Source organism: Chamaea fasciata, unplaced genomic scaffold (assembly GCF_029207755.1).
Source record: "Chamaea fasciata isolate MVZ Bird 193981 ecotype frontalis unplaced genomic scaffold, bChaFas1.0.hap1 SCAF_3, whole genome shotgun sequence".
Classification (NCBI taxonomy): domain Eukaryota; kingdom Metazoa; phylum Chordata; class Aves; order Passeriformes; family Sylviidae; genus Chamaea; species Chamaea fasciata.
Window position 1 is genome coordinate 53,383,962 of NW_027094088.1, and position 16,529 is coordinate 53,400,490.

A 16,529-nucleotide genomic window follows, 5' to 3' on the forward strand; every position below is an offset into this window, starting at 1 on the left:
AAGATTACTTCACTAAGCTCTGTCTTTGTCTTGAATCTTAAGCCCTTCACCCTTCAACCACACTGAATTGCAGTGCAAGCAGAGGTTAATTCCACTGGTGCCAAATAAAGCCCTCCTATGGGAACAAACACGCATCTCAAACAAAACCATAAAAAATGGTGAAGCAATCCTAGTTGTAACCAGCTATTCCTCCACAGCTCTAGTTTTATCATGAACACATATTGCAGCCAAATCTTTACAAACTATGTCAGCAAGTCATGATTTCCCCCCTTTTCCCCATGAAAACTGTGCAAGGATAACTACACGTCCACGAAATAGAGGATGTCATTTTATTGGAGGTCCACAGGTAACTGTATCACATTAGGGAGTGGAAGAATCTTGTGGTATGGCACAACACAATACCTCACTTAAACATTTAAACAGAAGGTTAAATGATATGCAACATAATCAAATCAGTAATTCATCATCTTCTAGGCACCACTGATTAATTTAAAATAAAATTTAATAAATTCAAAAAATATAGTCCATTAATTTGTTTGTTGTACTGTCTTTAAACGAAACAGCACTTTGAAAGTCACAAATAAAAAAGCAGCACTTTCTCTTAATACCAACACCACTGTAACACATACTGTAGCGTGGCATGCAAATCCACATCTGCAGTCTTTTGTTTTGTATTAACAAATGGAATGGTAATTTTCTATCTCAAATATTGGTAGCATAACATGTAAGTGCAGATCATTCTGGCCACAGGTGTGGTAAGCCGTAACAAGTGTGTATTACAAGAGCATAGAACACAGAGCATGACACTTACATCCAAGAATCTCTCTCTTTTGTACTGTACATGGTGTTTGGTACAGGCTGACTTCCAACTTGCTGTACCCAAGCTTCAGGAAATGAGATTATTGACCTTTTCTGGTTTTATTTAAAAGTAAAATGCAGTCAGCATCAAAGCACAGCCATTAACAACCTGGTCAAAAAATGCCATAGCTCCATTGAAAAAAAAGAACTTGTCCTTTTAGTAGACTCCATTAAGTGATAAAGTTTCTATTACAGGCATGTTATGAAGCCTTACAGTGGTACTGCAGTGTCATTCCTGTTAAGCACAGATTTGTATAGACACCAGGAAATGGTGTGGTGTTCAGAAAAGCTGTTCAAACTGAGCTAAGCTTTACGAGACCACGCACCGAGTCTTCATGCAATGAGTCCTGGCTGGCTAGACTCAGGACGTGCATTGTATGGCTGTGTGTAATAGGACTTCCACTTGGCAGCATCCCAGGGGGTGATGGAGCTTCTTCAGGAGTGAGAAACTGATGGCCTTCGTGCTCCTCTTTTAATGGTATGATGTCTGTCAAACCTGAATCTGATGTGAGATTTGGCATAGAAGATGGTGGTGTCGGTTGCCCTAGAGTCAGAGTTGCACAAGGCCCACTGATAGAAGTCTTTCCTGGTAAAGGGAGCTCTTCACTAGTTATGCTTGGCTCACTCTGTAGGAGGGGGGTGGCAGCAGCCTGCAAAACGAATTTAGTGCTCTGAATGCACTGATCTTGGTCACACTGTAGAATGGAAGGGTGTCAAAATCATATAAGGCAAACAAAACAGAGAAAAAAAAAGGAGAATATGGATAAAACGGTGTGGAAAAGAATGGGATGTGAAGAGAAAAAGAAGAAAGCCATTAGTATCATTCCACGGTTAGCCACCCAAACATCCCATTGCATGCTGCCCAGGAAAAAAAAAGAAAGGCATGCATAACTGAGCCAATGTTTTGGATTATTATCAAAGTAAATCATGATATACATTTAGAGTGTTCATTCAAGGGTTCCTTAAAAAACACTAGGCAATTTTCTTCTTTTAACTGGTCTTCACATATAGGAATTAACCTACCACAGAGGTTCTCCAGAACAAGAATTCTTTTGACACAGATTTCTTACACAGTCAGTAATAAAGCTCTAGGAGTAAATTTTTTTCCCCTCACAATTTAATACATTATATATAAATTCTAGAGAATATCCTACACTACATTCCATACTCCAGAGGATGTGTAGAAACCAGGCAGCATTGCAGATGGATCAAGATCAACCTTAATTATTTTTCAGCCGTTTCTTGATTAATCCTGACAATGTGACGAATCAAGGTACAGACTACAAGTTTTCTGGCAAGCATGGTCTCAATAACAAGCCAAATTCAGAATTATATAAATCCAATGAAGCTCAGTGAGTGTTACAGAAATTTTATTTTAGCTCCACATGATTCCTAAGAACAGTTTATACAAAATTAGCCCTCATTCCTTGAGATGACAAGACAGGTATGTATTTCAGTAATGTCCAGCTAGATAAGTGGGTAGTATGGCTACTGCCAAATTAAGTTTCTTTAACTTGAATTGGCATGATTTTTGAGAGCTTCTAAGGAAAAAGATATTTAATTCATAGTGTGATCAGTTATAACATTGCAGCTTTTCAAAATCTTGTTAGATTCATTTGCCATAGTACTGTTCTGCTGGGTAAGAAAAACACTACAATCAGCAAATACAACAACAAATGCAATGAAGGAAATTTGGAGGCAAGCAAGCATAATAAAAGATATATCCAGAGGTAAGACATCCTATTCACTGTTGTTATTTCAAGTATTCTGTTAAAGCAGTATGTTATGCTCTATGACTGACCTCTTAGATTTTTATCAAATTACTACATAGCACAAATCCATCATCTGTTTAGATATTCCTGATCCTAACCATTGTTACTAACATTACAGCAATTCCCTAAAATGCCCATTTGAGTTTAGCTGTCACACACTCTCTGAAAACTTCTGGAAGACTTTTGCCTCCCTTATTGTATGATGAAAACCATGATTAACAATGCTTCCTCTGTTATTTTCAGGTTCCCTGATTTCAGCCACTGAATAGCTTAATGATGGAGGCACACACCTAACATTCAGCAAGTGTGCAAGCAGACTCCTTGGTCATAATAGATAGGTAGTATTTAAAACATATCTAAGTGGTTTAGGACTCCCAGACCAATTACTTTTGAGAGACAGAAGCTCAATCCTTACTCAGGTATGTACTTCCAAGACTTTTGCTTTCAGAAAGATAAATGGACTGACCTCCTGTTACATAAATTGAGTTCATACAAACTGCAAGCAATCCTCCCCCCACAAAATGATGAACAGCCCCAGCCAAACAACTGAAGTCGTTCCCTATCATTTCAGAGGAACTACCCACAGGCTTAAAGCCATAACCTTGCTTAAATACCTTACTAAGAAGAAAACTGTCAGCATCTTTTAAAGTCAAGCTTCCAATTAGTAATTCAATGTGAATAACTCATTCTTGATTAATATCCTGTTATTCACGCCTGCTTATTTAAATTAAAACTTCAACCAACCTTACTATGCAGATCTTAAAAATATGTTAACTGAATTTTCAAACTTCAAAAAGACCAAAAAACCTATTTTCTCCAAAAGGCAGTAGCCAAAGAACAAGTTAAATAACAAGGGAATGCGTATAACCACTGGGATACACTGAAAACAAATAATGTTAGCAGCTGACTTACTGCTTTAGTGAACCTTCAGCTCTGATCTTCAAAAGGAAATCATTAATGTGTTCCAGGCAATACAAGTACACAGCTTTGTATCAGGTGAAGATAATTTACCTGAACTCATTGTATAGTCTGAATTAATTTTCTTCTCATAGAACTCAACTGCATTTCAGTTAAATGAATATCAAAAAGATAAAGTAACCTCATAAAGCTCCATTAAATGGTGTTATAAACTTCAGGAGCTGTATATCTCTTCATTTTCCATGCACTTGTCACTTCCCTAATGGCTCTCCTTTCACTTAGAAAAGTTTCAGATTTTATTTTTCTTGTCTGTTCAACAGTGATCAGCATGAAATCCTTAGGAAAATATAGGCTGTAAAGAGCTTTCAAAAGGAAACTACTGCACGGTCCAAGCCAGAAAAAGTATGTGTGTTCTTTGAGGCTCTCAAAAACATCTGATAAAAACAACACAGAATATACAGGCAGACTATTCTTGAGTCTAAACAGCCAACACAAATCTAAAACAAGGAAATCAGATTTGTTATAGGCTTGGCGTGGTGGTTTTTCCTCGACTTCGTTATTTCACTCTTGACTGAATGAAATTTAGGGCAGGAAGTCTTAGCTGCTACTAATCACATGAATTATCCAACACCAGAATTTCAAATGAAACAAAAAAGCCTATGACTGTAAGAAAAAGGAAACTAAGCACTGAAATCTAAGTAACTAAAAATCTACTGCAAAAATTATTCCACCAGCATCTTCTTATTTCAGATATGCTGACTTTATTTTTCACTTAAAATTTCCACTGTTTCAGGGAAACAGCAGATTCTGAAAATAGGACAAGTTTAATAAGTTCTGCAAGTATGGAAGTTAAATATATGCACAGAAATTTTTAGATACTTATTTATTTCCACATAAAAAGGCACGAATTAAAGCAAATTGGACAAAACCTAGAACTCTGTGTTTATTTCACAAATAATAAATAGAAACAAATAAGAGAAATTATTTTTCTTTTTTTTCCAAAGAAAATCTGTTTTTTCTAAGCTAGAAAGAAAATACATGATAACACTGCACATGAAAATATATTTTTCACATTTCTAAATGTGATTATTTCAAAATAATCAGAATCATTTACCTTAAATATTAAATAAGCTTAGTTCAAAATTTCCTAAAAGCTAGTAATATTGAAAAATTGCTACAGTTCTCAGAAGATGGAGAAAAGCAGGTTGAATAGTCTCATAATCTTTGAATAAAGTACAAATAACACAGAGTTCAGAGGAGGCTTACAGTGGTATAAAGTTACAGGAAGGATGCTGAAATACCATATTCTGGGTACGAAGAATGGGTAAAGAGTGGAGGGATAGAACTGATGTGTGCCTGTTCCCAGTAGGTGTAGGATTTCACAACCAAAATCAGTGTACTGTGGATATTGTGCAACAACTGAGCCACAAACCCCACCAAGTCAATGGCTTCACTCTCAAGCAGTACAGTGCATGAGGAGTAGATCTATGAAGGGAAATGCTTCTGAAGCCAAACGGGAAACTACACTTGGCCCAGACACTTCAGATTGGAGACTGTTTGTTCTTATGGATTGAAAGTCTGAGAAGGCTTAGAGCAACTTGGGTGCATTCCAGGGGCATATCTTCTAAAATAAATCTAGTTCATGTGCTTTGACACCGCTCTGAGATGTGAATAAAATGCAGTAAAGATGCACTATCAAAAGAACTGCTCCTAAAACATATCTCAACCCAAAGCAAAATGCTGAAATTGACATACTTGCATGTGTCCGCAGCTCATTTTAAGTGTGAAGTAAAATGCATTAACGAAAAACCTCTATCAACCTTGACTCTGGTAATGTTGACTTGGTAAGAGTCCTGAGTTCTGTTTTGGGCATCTGGGAAGTACATCAGTAAATATACAAGGAAACACACTTGCAAAACTCCCAGCAAAATGGGGCTGCGGTCCTTGGCAATTCTGTTACTCTCATGATAGAAATACTCCTAATAAGGAAAATATGAAAAGCAAAGGAAAAAGTACCCTAGGATGATCAGAGAATGTTTCCCGAGTCAGCTGGATCTGTTTCCAGATCAGTAACAGAAATACTGAAGTGAACATGTGGGAGAGGATTTTCCTGCACATATCACTGGTAATAAATGTTGTGTGTGCACTACAGTTCCTACAAATTTCAGTAGTACATATACATAAAAAAAAACACTTTAAAGAATTTGCATCCAGGAAAGGAAACGGAGAATTAGAAACAAGGGAACTTGGTACACATGGAACTACTTACACACTGAAGAAGAGATGCCTAGGAATGTAGGAATATAAGGAAATTTCTTAAAAACAAGGAAATAAACCTGTCCTGACACAGAGTCAAACAGAAGCAAAGTCTATCACTTTATAATGCATTTGAGAATTCCTGGAGACTTCATAGTAAATATAAACCAAACTAATTCCTCTAAAAAACTTCATGGAGTAAGACAGATTCTGTGTTTCCTCCTAATGGATTACTAAAGAATGAAATACCCTATATCAAACTCCAAGAATGGATGCCAGCATTTAAGATCAAATTAAATACTACAGTGGTCCAGACTCAAGTAGCGGTGACTAACGGGTTTATGGGTAAATAAGAACTTTTTTCAGAACATAAAGAAAATAAACTTTAAAATGAAAGATAACAAATAAATTACAGAGAAAATTATGATTTCATAATGGGTGAGATACTGTGCTTCATACAAAAAAAATTCTTAAGAATAAGGAAAATACTTGGGTAATCAGACCAATGATGAGCTCATAAAAATAATCAGCAATAAAATGCAATAGGGAAATACTTTGGAAATTACCAGATCTACAGGGTATGATCACCAAGTGACCATGCTTTTCAAGTGGACAAGGATATTAAGAGGTTGGTTAATGAATTTACCAGACTAATTTCAAATTATATTGGCAAAGAAACTAAAAACACTGGGAATGCACCAGGAAAATAATTGTATGTGCTTCCAGACTTCATAGAAGTAAATATAGATTCAGCTATTAGTAAAACAAGGTAGATACTACAGAGAGAGAATGAGAAAAACCTCTTCTATAAAGATCTAGAAAAAACCCAAAATCACAGTATGGGTCCTTCAAGCACTGATTAGAGCTACGACTGACTTTCTGAGACTGGGACAAACTGGGTCACTACCACGAGTAGGGTAGATCCTGTACGAAACATTCAAAGTCTCAGAGGCAAAACTACCACAAAAACTGTTAAACACAGAAAGAGTGCCCCACAAATGGTATCCTGACTAAGAGGTAATGTATTGTGCTGAAAACCAGCGTCTGGCAAATTTACACTTAGTCTGATATTTATTTTGAACTTAACTGCAAAAATGAGGCTATGATAAAAGATTCATTAAAATAAATGAAAACAGAGTATTATACTAAGCAACCCACAGAGATTTAATGAGGAACAAGAGACTTGTTGGGTGAAGCACAAGAATACTATTTAGAAAGCCACAAGTCACTGACTCCTACAAGGAGCTGCTGAAGGAGCTGGGGTTGTTTAGCCTGAAGCTGAGGCTCAGAGGAGACCTCATTGCTCTCTACAGCTCCCTGAAAGGAGGTTTTAGACAGGTGAGGGTTGGTCTCTTCTCCCAGGTAACTAGTGACAGGACAAGAGGACATTGTCTTAAGCTGCGCCAGGGGAGGTTTAGGCTGGACATTGGGAAGAAGTTCTTCACAGATGGGGTGATTGAACATTGGAATGGGCTGCCCAGGGAGGTGGTGGAGTCGCCATCCCTGGAGGTGTTTAAGGAAAGACTGGATGTGGCATTTAGTGCCATGGTCTGTTTGACAAGGTGGTGTTTAGTCATAGGCTGAACTCGATTTCAAGGGTCTTTTTCAACCTAGCTCATTCTGTAAAAGATTTGAGGGAAGAAAGGAAAACAAAAGAGGGAAAGAATAAGAGAAGACAAGTGTGAGAGAATATGCTCATTTAAATCTTTATTTCATATCAATGGTGAGGAGAGGTATTTTAGCACACTGTGGATTAAGCAGGGTAACATCTAGACATGAAGACCTGATGTAATACATTCTGCAATAAAATCAAGAGAGACACACCACAAAGGTGCACTGAAACACACTTCAGACTTCTAATAATTTATTTCTTGTAATCAAAAGCATTAAGTTTGCTAAAACAGTATAAATATCTCTGATGATGTATGAACGGCCAAACTTCTGGCATTTGAAAACTACTATGGTCTACAGCTATGATCTACACATGCTCCTTAAAGTCAATGGATTTCACTTTGTCTGTCTTTATCTGAAATCAAAATAATACTGGCCCCAGTACCAGATATATCCCCTTCAACAGGGAAGGGAAAATAGTGTAGAGAGATGGGTAAACTAAGCTGGTCTTGAACAGTTTACAACAAAACTCAAGGGAGAAATTTTAATGCTGATAGCCAGCAGTCCTAAGAAACCAACTGGTCTTGGATACAGACCAAGAGAAAAGATGCCCCAAGAAAAATGGCATTACAGTCTTCAAAAATATTCCTTCAAACCAAACAAGATATCTTATATTTTTCAAGCTTTTTCTAAGAGGTCATTTTCAGGCATGAAATCTGCACATTTCCTAGTGACTCTGGTAACTTCTGAAGAACCCAGGCTTTTCCCAGCTCATGTGGTGTGGTGTTCTAGGATAAAAGAAGATACCTTTGAAGAATATGTGTAATTAGGGGTATTACACTATAAAATTGTAACAGCTATCTGTTGGACTTAAAGTAATACCATAACAGATTTTTCCATTTCTAGAGAGAAGCTTAGTCAATTTTCTACCAAACTGGCAAAGATTTTCTCATTAATATCTAGGAATAACGACAGTGTCTAAATTCTTGCAATGGTAAGACAATTTAATGCCATGGACACATTGTGGGTTTATGTTCCTCACACATAAGAAGCCTTGACAGTGTCAGAAAATTTGGGTAATCCCTGAAAGACCTCAGCCCATTTCTAATGTTTGCTTTCTCTCTTTTTTTTTTTTTTTTAAGCTTTCTTTTCTCTCTTCAGAGTTATCATATTTTGAGTAAAACTTACATAGAACATTACCTTGTTCTGCTCAACTGCACCTCAGAAGATTCAGACTTAAGACCGTGTCTCTAATACATTTTCTTATTAAGGAGACTAACAAATCTATTTAATCTACAAAACATTAAGTAAAACCAGCTTAGGAACTACAGCAAAATTTTTATATGAGTTTATCAGTGACACTAAAACTAATCTGTCTGGGAAGAGCTTGTATTTTCTTCTTTTGTTCAAAAGAAAGGCTGAACTATACCAGAAGGCCTCGCGGCTTCCTCTTTTTTGGCAGAGGGAGGGTATCCATAACTCATGACTTTTTTGACAAAGTATTAGAACCCATATACTGTGAAGGTATGTGGACAACAATTCAGAAATAGGCACATACGCAAGATGGTTGCCTTCAGAAAAAGATCTCCTTCCAGTTATTCTCTTCTTCTTGGCACTGGAAATCCTATCTTCCATTATGATAGCCAATGCTACCAGCAAAAACACAAAGTAAACACTATTGGCACAGTTTCAAAGACGTTTAAAAAACTTTTGTTGTAACAATCCAGTTGCCATTTTTTGTTCAGGTTCAGTGTCCTTCTGATCTTCAAAATATTTCTCCCCTAGAAACTCCTCTTTGTTCATCTTTGTTTTTTAAAATACATTACTCTATGCAAAACCGCAGTGTACAAGCAAAGAAGGAAATAGAGTATGAAGAAAGTGCCACACAAAATAACAATTAGCTAAAAAATGAGAAACCAGCGTAAGTCCGTGATACTTGAATATTCCAGTTCAAAACATAAGTAGGCGCCAACAGCAAAAGTCAAAATGCCAGTATATTCAATAAATCAACAGCGTAGAAAAGACCTTTTTTTTTTTAGCATCCATGAGCAATAACTATTACACTGTGTGAAACGTACATTAAAAAGAGCCTTGGATTTTGGGTTTTTTTTCTTTACTGTTATTAGACAACTCATTCCACCCAGTGTGTCAGCTGTATCCAGTTAGTTATTACTTGATTAGTTCACATGAAAGTGGAGAAGAAAAACATTCACAGGAATCTCGATGAACAACACTATGGGATGATTCCTACCATGTTGCTCTGAGATTGTGTGGCCCCGTACATGGTAATGCCATTTGATGGTCCTGCTAATTGCGGTGTGTCTGGCTGTATAAATCCTCTTCTGTCAATTAAGCTACAGAATAATCACAATAAAGGAAAAGTATTAGAGACATTGCTGATCAATAAAAAGAAAGAAAAAGTTTCTATCACACAACAGACCTTAATACCTCGCCAATACCTTCTAACACCCCCTTTTAGTCAAATGAAGTACTCCATGTTCTACTCATCAGTAAGGTACTTGTTCTTTGTGATACTGCCTGTATCACATGTACTGCATATAATCACATGTATTGCTACTTTTTTTTGATTTTTATCACAGACAATAGACTTAGAAGCTTACCAGCAGATACCACAAAACCAAAGAATTTTAAACCACAGGTGAAAAAACAAATGACAAAACTCACTTAGGGTACTCTGATTCAGTATCTCTTTCAAAAGTTCTTTTTTTTACCAGCTTCCACATCTAAATTGAAACTACTTAATCACAAAATTTAGCAAGAATGAAGAAAAGTTCATTTTTCTTTCTGACAGACAACTTAACTTGCCAGGTGTTTCACGACAACGACTTAACACTGCTTATAGTGCTCCACTGTGCTTACCAAAGTGATGCACTCATAAAATTTCTTATTTCTAGGAAAATGCTCTGTGGAGAAACTACTAAATTTAGGTACAAAAATCTGTGTAAGATTATAAAGAAATTACATAGAATGAAATAATGCAACCTAGTTAAAGATGCTTAAAGAAGTTATATAATTTGTTGCATCAGAATACTGGTTAGACCTATGGTGAGAGCCGAGGATCAAATTAAGATTTGAAAGTAACTGTTGAGGACATGTAAAATACATTCTGAATTTGCTAGCATAGGTTTAAAAACAATAAATGATCTTTGACAGGAGTGAGAAAAGTTTTGATTATTTACAGATGCTCTCTTCATCTGCATTCCATGCTCAAAGGCACTTGAACATTTCAAATTTTAACCTGGTAACCCACTGTTCCAGAATTTAAGGAACAAAACCAGTGACTTGGGACACAGCTGAGATTAAAAGAAGCAAACTTATAATTTACATGTTACAGTCAATAAATTTTTCCCCATGGTCACAAAATACTTCCCTGCAGAACCTCTATATATACATGTCAATGTCTTAAGTAAGTAATGCTGCTACATGGAATTTAAGAAAAAATGCACAGACTCTGCTAAAACACAGGAGCCAGTGCCAGTCTGGTCCAGCTGTGTGTTACTACTTTTATCAGCCTAATATTCTATTTCATATCCTGAGAAACATGATGTAGTTTTAATAAAGATTTCCATTTGGAGTCAAAAGAATTTGAAGAATGTCATTGAGCTTTTATGTCTCATACTTTTTATCAAACTCAAAATGGCAGAATTAAAAGGTTGGCTTCAGGCAACATCCATACAGGCAGGAAGCAGAGACAGCGCTATTCATTCTCACCAGTGGTAATCCCAAATGTGGAAATCTTTATTCTGTTTTTTCCTCTTCAGGAAAAGATGTCAGTCTCCCCTGCTGAACTTGGACTGCTTGTAGAAGAACCACCTCTGACATTCCTAACAGCAAAGCCAGAAATCTCACTCTAATTAAATACCTGAGCTACTGGACCATAAAATCATTTACTTTCTTTCTTTAATTTCTATCTTCAGATTCCTAACTTCACAATTCCAGGCAAAACAAAACATACCAACCAAGGAGTAGGCCACAAAATTATCTCCAGGCTTTTCCGCTCCTCTCTACACTGAAACTGGGCCTCTACTGTGTATATAGTACATGAACTGCCAAATCACTGAGCATTGGAGTAAGAAAAGAATTAGGTTTTTCTGGCTTATAGTGTTATTTCTCTAGTCTCAGCTCTGTATTACATTTTCCTCAAGCTGAAAAAATTTCTCCAACCTCAAATATGTAAATATTTCAGATTTCCAAAGGTGAAAATGTGTTCAGCAAAACATATTAAAGACCACCAAAATCAGTTTAATGTATATATGTCAACAGTATTAAGGTAAAAACCCTTGTTCATTTAAATACAACATTTCAGAGTGAAAAGACAAAAATCAACAATTATTTCCTCAACTCATGTCACATTTTTTAGGTATGTAAAAGTTTCATATACAGGTTGACCTTCATGCAACAGCTAACTATTAAAAATCTTTTATTGCTATAAGCTATTAACTGCAGTGGTGAAAGTTCAAACAACAAACCAGCTTATTTCCATTTCGGATGTAATTTTACAGGATTTGATCACTAACTTAGTTTAAACACAATTTACCAAGTTATCTCTTTACCACTGAAGAAAAACTTAGAGCTTCTAACGGGCATGAATCCAAAACTTTCATTTTGTTGAATAAACTCAAATGATCAAAAGAATATTTTTTCATGAATAATCACATGGTTTCATTTATGCTAACAATACTTTTGATACTCTTACCTTGGAGAGAGGGGCCCACAGAGAGCAGCACAGCAATTAGTAAAGATGTTGCCATAACTGTAGGGATTATAGTTTTCTTTACCTCTTTTATTTGACCATGATCCTTTAATCTGAAGAGATAGGAACAATATGCCTCATATGTAACACAATACAGAAAATGGCTGTGAGAAATTAAGTTTGCAATATGCTACTTGAAGAAGAGACCACAGAAAATCCATAATGACACTTTGGAAGCAATTTAAGAGTTTTGGGTGGTTATGAAGGCTGGACCCTACAAGCACATGCTTTACCCCCATACATGTCGACAACCCACAATCTCAAGAGATCAATATACTCAAAGAGGGAATTTCAGCATCTAAACATAAGGGTCCAAGATCAATTTTACAAATATTACAGCATTTTTTACAGAAGATGCTCAATTGCAAAATATGATTAAAGCCAGCAATAGAGCACTTATTTTCCATACTCCTGGGTAAGTTTTTCAAGCTGGGCAATATCACACAACATTATCTTCCCTAAAGTTCACAAATGGCTCTAAAGTATTGTAAAGCAAATGCAGACATTTCTACCTTTTACTGCATATTACATTTTCCCTTAGCTAGTTTGCTCTTCTGCTTGTGAAATACTTGAAAGCCTGGATAAAATGTCTTGCTGTATTCAATTGGGAATTTATGTTTTAAATTAAATTACTGAACAGTTTACTTGATATTCAGACATGTTCCACTGCTGCAGTTGCCTGCTATCTATCTTTCAACAATCCAGAAGAGACATTTATTTAAGGGAAGTGGGCGGAAGCACACCAAGTCCGTCTAGAGAGACAATCTTGGTGTAAACCTAACAACGGAGGAATAACCAAGTATCTCATTGGTCTTATTAACGATGTAGATTTCTTCCAAGTCAGGCTACTTGCTCTGATACTTGATGCTGAGGCACAATTCATTTTGACCCTGCTTGGGAAGTGTTTTTCTGGTTGACTGGTATTTACTGTAAAATTTGTAATTTTGACTGTGACCTTGAACAATAACAAAACATATTGGACAATACTAAAGATGCTACTTTTATATTTACCAGATACCTATAAAAAAGGTACAAAAAGAAAATTACAATGAAATAACTTAAAGCTTGCGGTGTTCTGTTAGATGACTTATTAAATTTCCAAAAGCTTTCTATACCGTTAGCTCCCTAGCTAATTTTATTTTCTCCTTCCATTCATTACACATTTCTCCTTTTAGTTAGAGAAGGACACATGAGGGCTCCACACACAGTTAAGCATAATTCAACACCAAAACAATGGAATCCTATATGCAAAATAGGCAGCTGTAGAAATGAGAAAGTGGACGTTTGAATTAATGATACATTCCTTGCCAGAGGTTTTGGACCTCAGAATGGCAAAGAGGTAAGAGAAAATAAAGGACAAAATTTTTGTTTAGAGAATTCAATACACTTTTCAAGTTTTACAGTAAGTAATTTTTGAATTAAAGAATATTTACAACTCCCAGTGAAAAGTAGCTACTGAAAAGTACTTATTAATTTCCTGCTGTATGAAATATACTTGTCTCCTCCCTCCTGTATTTTCCTATTTCAAGATAGAGATCCTATGTGTGTAAACCATAATAGACATCCTATGTATATAATGAATGCATCTTCAAACCATAACAAATACAGTCAAAAAGATTTCATCTGATCTTTTGAATCAAGCATGACCATATGACTTTCCTTCTTTCCTACTGACGTATTCACAAAATGATGCAGACATATCCGAGTTGAGAAAAACCTCCTCATTACTATTTGGATATACATATGTAGAAATTTACTACAAACTTACATCTTCATTTGTTGTTTGATTGGAGCTGATCAAATACGTATGAAAACCTGAGAGGCCAACAATGGACCATACTGAGAAAAAACACACCACAGCTTCTAGCACAGTAATTAAAAGTCAAGGAAATATATGCAAATGGGAAAAAAAAAATCCAACAACAAGTAGCTAAAATCACAAAATTCAGGGTAGTCCACAAGTCCTTTGAGATCTCTGGAGTACTTCAGAGAGGTCAGCAAAAAATAAACTCTAGGCATCTGCCTAGGCCAGGCACAGCACCACCGCTGCCAAGCACTGGGGAGTGTGTGCCCAGCCAGCAGACTGTTGGTATGAGGTGCAGTGTACAGGGCTGCACACCCCAGATACACGAATTGCAGCTCGCAGAGTGCTCTCATGTGTCACTTACAGGGAACAGCAAAGGGATACGCCCAGCGGGAGCTCCCTCACCTCCAAGGGAGCAGCAAAGGTGTGCACGCGCATGGACTGGTATACTAGGAAAACCAGTCAGCACGCAACATTGCATACTTATTATAGTTTTATATTCCTTTAAAGGAGTCGTAATTTCAGAAGTAAGACAAAGTTGCTTCTAAACTTTATAGAATCAAGCATAAAGAGGAACTTTCCAAACTTTCTATAGAAGGCTTCCTTCTATAGCTTTGGTTTTTTTATTTACACAAAATAGCTATAAACTCAGAATACATCTGCTTTGAGAATGGTATTTTCTATAATACTTAATTTTTTTTTTTTTTTAGGGAACACGAATCAACAGAAGAAAAGTCTTTGGTTTCTAGAAAAATACATAAAATTCATCACTAGGAACAAAACAATAAGAAAAGAATAGGATAAAAATAATCTGTATATTAACCATATCAACCTTTGGTGAAGTCAGTTTCCAAGACAACGTCAACTAAAAATTTTCCAGAACAAGGACACAGCCTTAGAACACAAGAAAAACACCCTTATCACTGAACCTATCAGCAGAAGAAAAATAGGACAGCTCCTCACCATTACACAGAGACACAGCCTGGAAACTGCATGGATGGAAATAAATACTTGCAATAAAAAATCCTAACATTAGTTAAACGTGAAGAGTTTTGTATCGTAGGGCTGCTCACCCCTAATAAACTGGGAGATACCTGAAGTGTCTGTATAATCTTCCCTAGGACCCGTTTCAATCAGAGTGGTTTAAAGCCAGAAAAGAGCCATTTGCATTCTGAGCAGATCTGCTCCAAAAGCAGCAGGATGACCAAAGGGCACTGCTGAGCAGCATGTTCACTACTCTCTGCCTCTCATTTCCTCCTCAGGCTGTGTGAAGTCAAACCAACACAAGACAGGAACTCTGACTCTCTGCAGCAGCCACAGCTAAAAGCAAGGAGTACGAGGGATAATGGCCAAGGAAACAGACTGCTGGCAGAGGGTTCCAAAGCAGGTAAAAGAAGGAAACAGCCCAAAACATCATGCACAATACAAACTGGGCTTTGAAAGAGTAAAAATAATAAGCAAGACAGCAGATGAGCACTGCTGGAAGGAGATTCACCAGGTAGAAAAGAATCTTAGAGGGAAAAGAGCTCCCTGCAACCTGAACATATCCCTAAAAGGATGTTCCTCACCACAATTACACTCAAAAGGGTACTGAAAAGTGAATTTCTCCCTCCACATGGTAATTCCTAATGGGAAAAAAAAAAAAAAATCCTTTCTGTTCAAGACCTCTTGGAGTTCCCCACAGGAAGGGACACACACTGACGCAAAACCAACCTGAGAACAGCAGGGGTAGTTTATGTCAAATTAAACAGAATCCACTAATTCAACCTACGTCCATTAACGGTAAAGCAAACACACAAAAGCAATTTATTCCCAATAAAATACAACCTTCTAGTGTATTATGGTATAGTATCTTACTAGAATCATGCAGCATAATTTTCCCTTAGTATCTCACACAGACAGAGTTCCTAGCAAGACTGAAATGGCCATGTTCTCTGCGCCTGAATTGACTGGTTCCAAAGAAGCATTCCCAATACTGTTTGGACAATTTACTTTTTTACTGTTACTAATTGTTATCAAGCTTTTAAATTGTCCAATGTAACACTATCAAGCCAGGCATTTCTGCAAGATGTGCTACTGAGTCTTTTAAAGCAGCACATCTCTGAATACAAATTACGAATTACCAGGCCATAGTTCCTGTACAAAAATCAAATGCATCAGCAATTACCTGTTGATTTAAAGACAACTGAAAGCTACTCTCAGTTTGAAAATAGTTTGAAAGAATTATCTTTAGTAAGAATTGACTGTAATTGTTTTAATTGGAAGCTACTGTTGCGCTACTTGGAACTGTTTGCTTGTGCTTTTTAAAATCATTTGTGAAAAAAAATCTGAACATGGCTTTGCCTAAAAAGGGAGTTTAAAGCTCAGTAATTCTACCTGATAAAGATAAGCACTCAAAAAAATGTATCTGCAGAATGTGACACTTGGGAAAATTACCTGGAAAGAGGTCCCTATGCACAAGTACAAATGACAGTTTTTTCTTCCTATTTTGTGTGCAAAAGTAAACTGTGTGAGGCACAATGGACAAATGGGAAAG

General features: G+C 36.5%; 1 protein-coding gene across 4 annotated transcripts in view; it reads right to left on the reverse strand.

The window, feature by feature from the left end:
• Positions 1-315: 315 nt before the first annotated feature.
• The window catches only part of ZDHHC14 (zinc finger DHHC-type palmitoyltransferase 14), a 94,385-nt gene continuing 78,171 nt past the window's right edge, over positions 316-16,529 (reverse strand). For 2 of the 4 annotated variants that reach the window (XM_066179037.1, XM_066179039.1), the window contains exons 6-9: positions 13,958-14,060; positions 12,133-12,242; positions 9,667-9,769; positions 316-1,508 (exon numbers count right to left, since the gene is read on the reverse strand). In XM_066179037.1, coding sequence (XP_066035134.1) covers positions 1,152-1,508; positions 9,667-9,769; positions 12,133-12,242; positions 13,958-14,060 — 673 coding nt within the window. In that variant the 3' untranslated portion in view covers positions 316-1,151. Of the gene's footprint in view, positions 1,554-9,666; positions 9,770-12,132; positions 12,243-13,957; positions 14,061-16,529 lie in introns of all 4 variants that reach the window. The other 2 variants (XM_066179035.1, XM_066179036.1) reach the window with 1 other exon arrangement.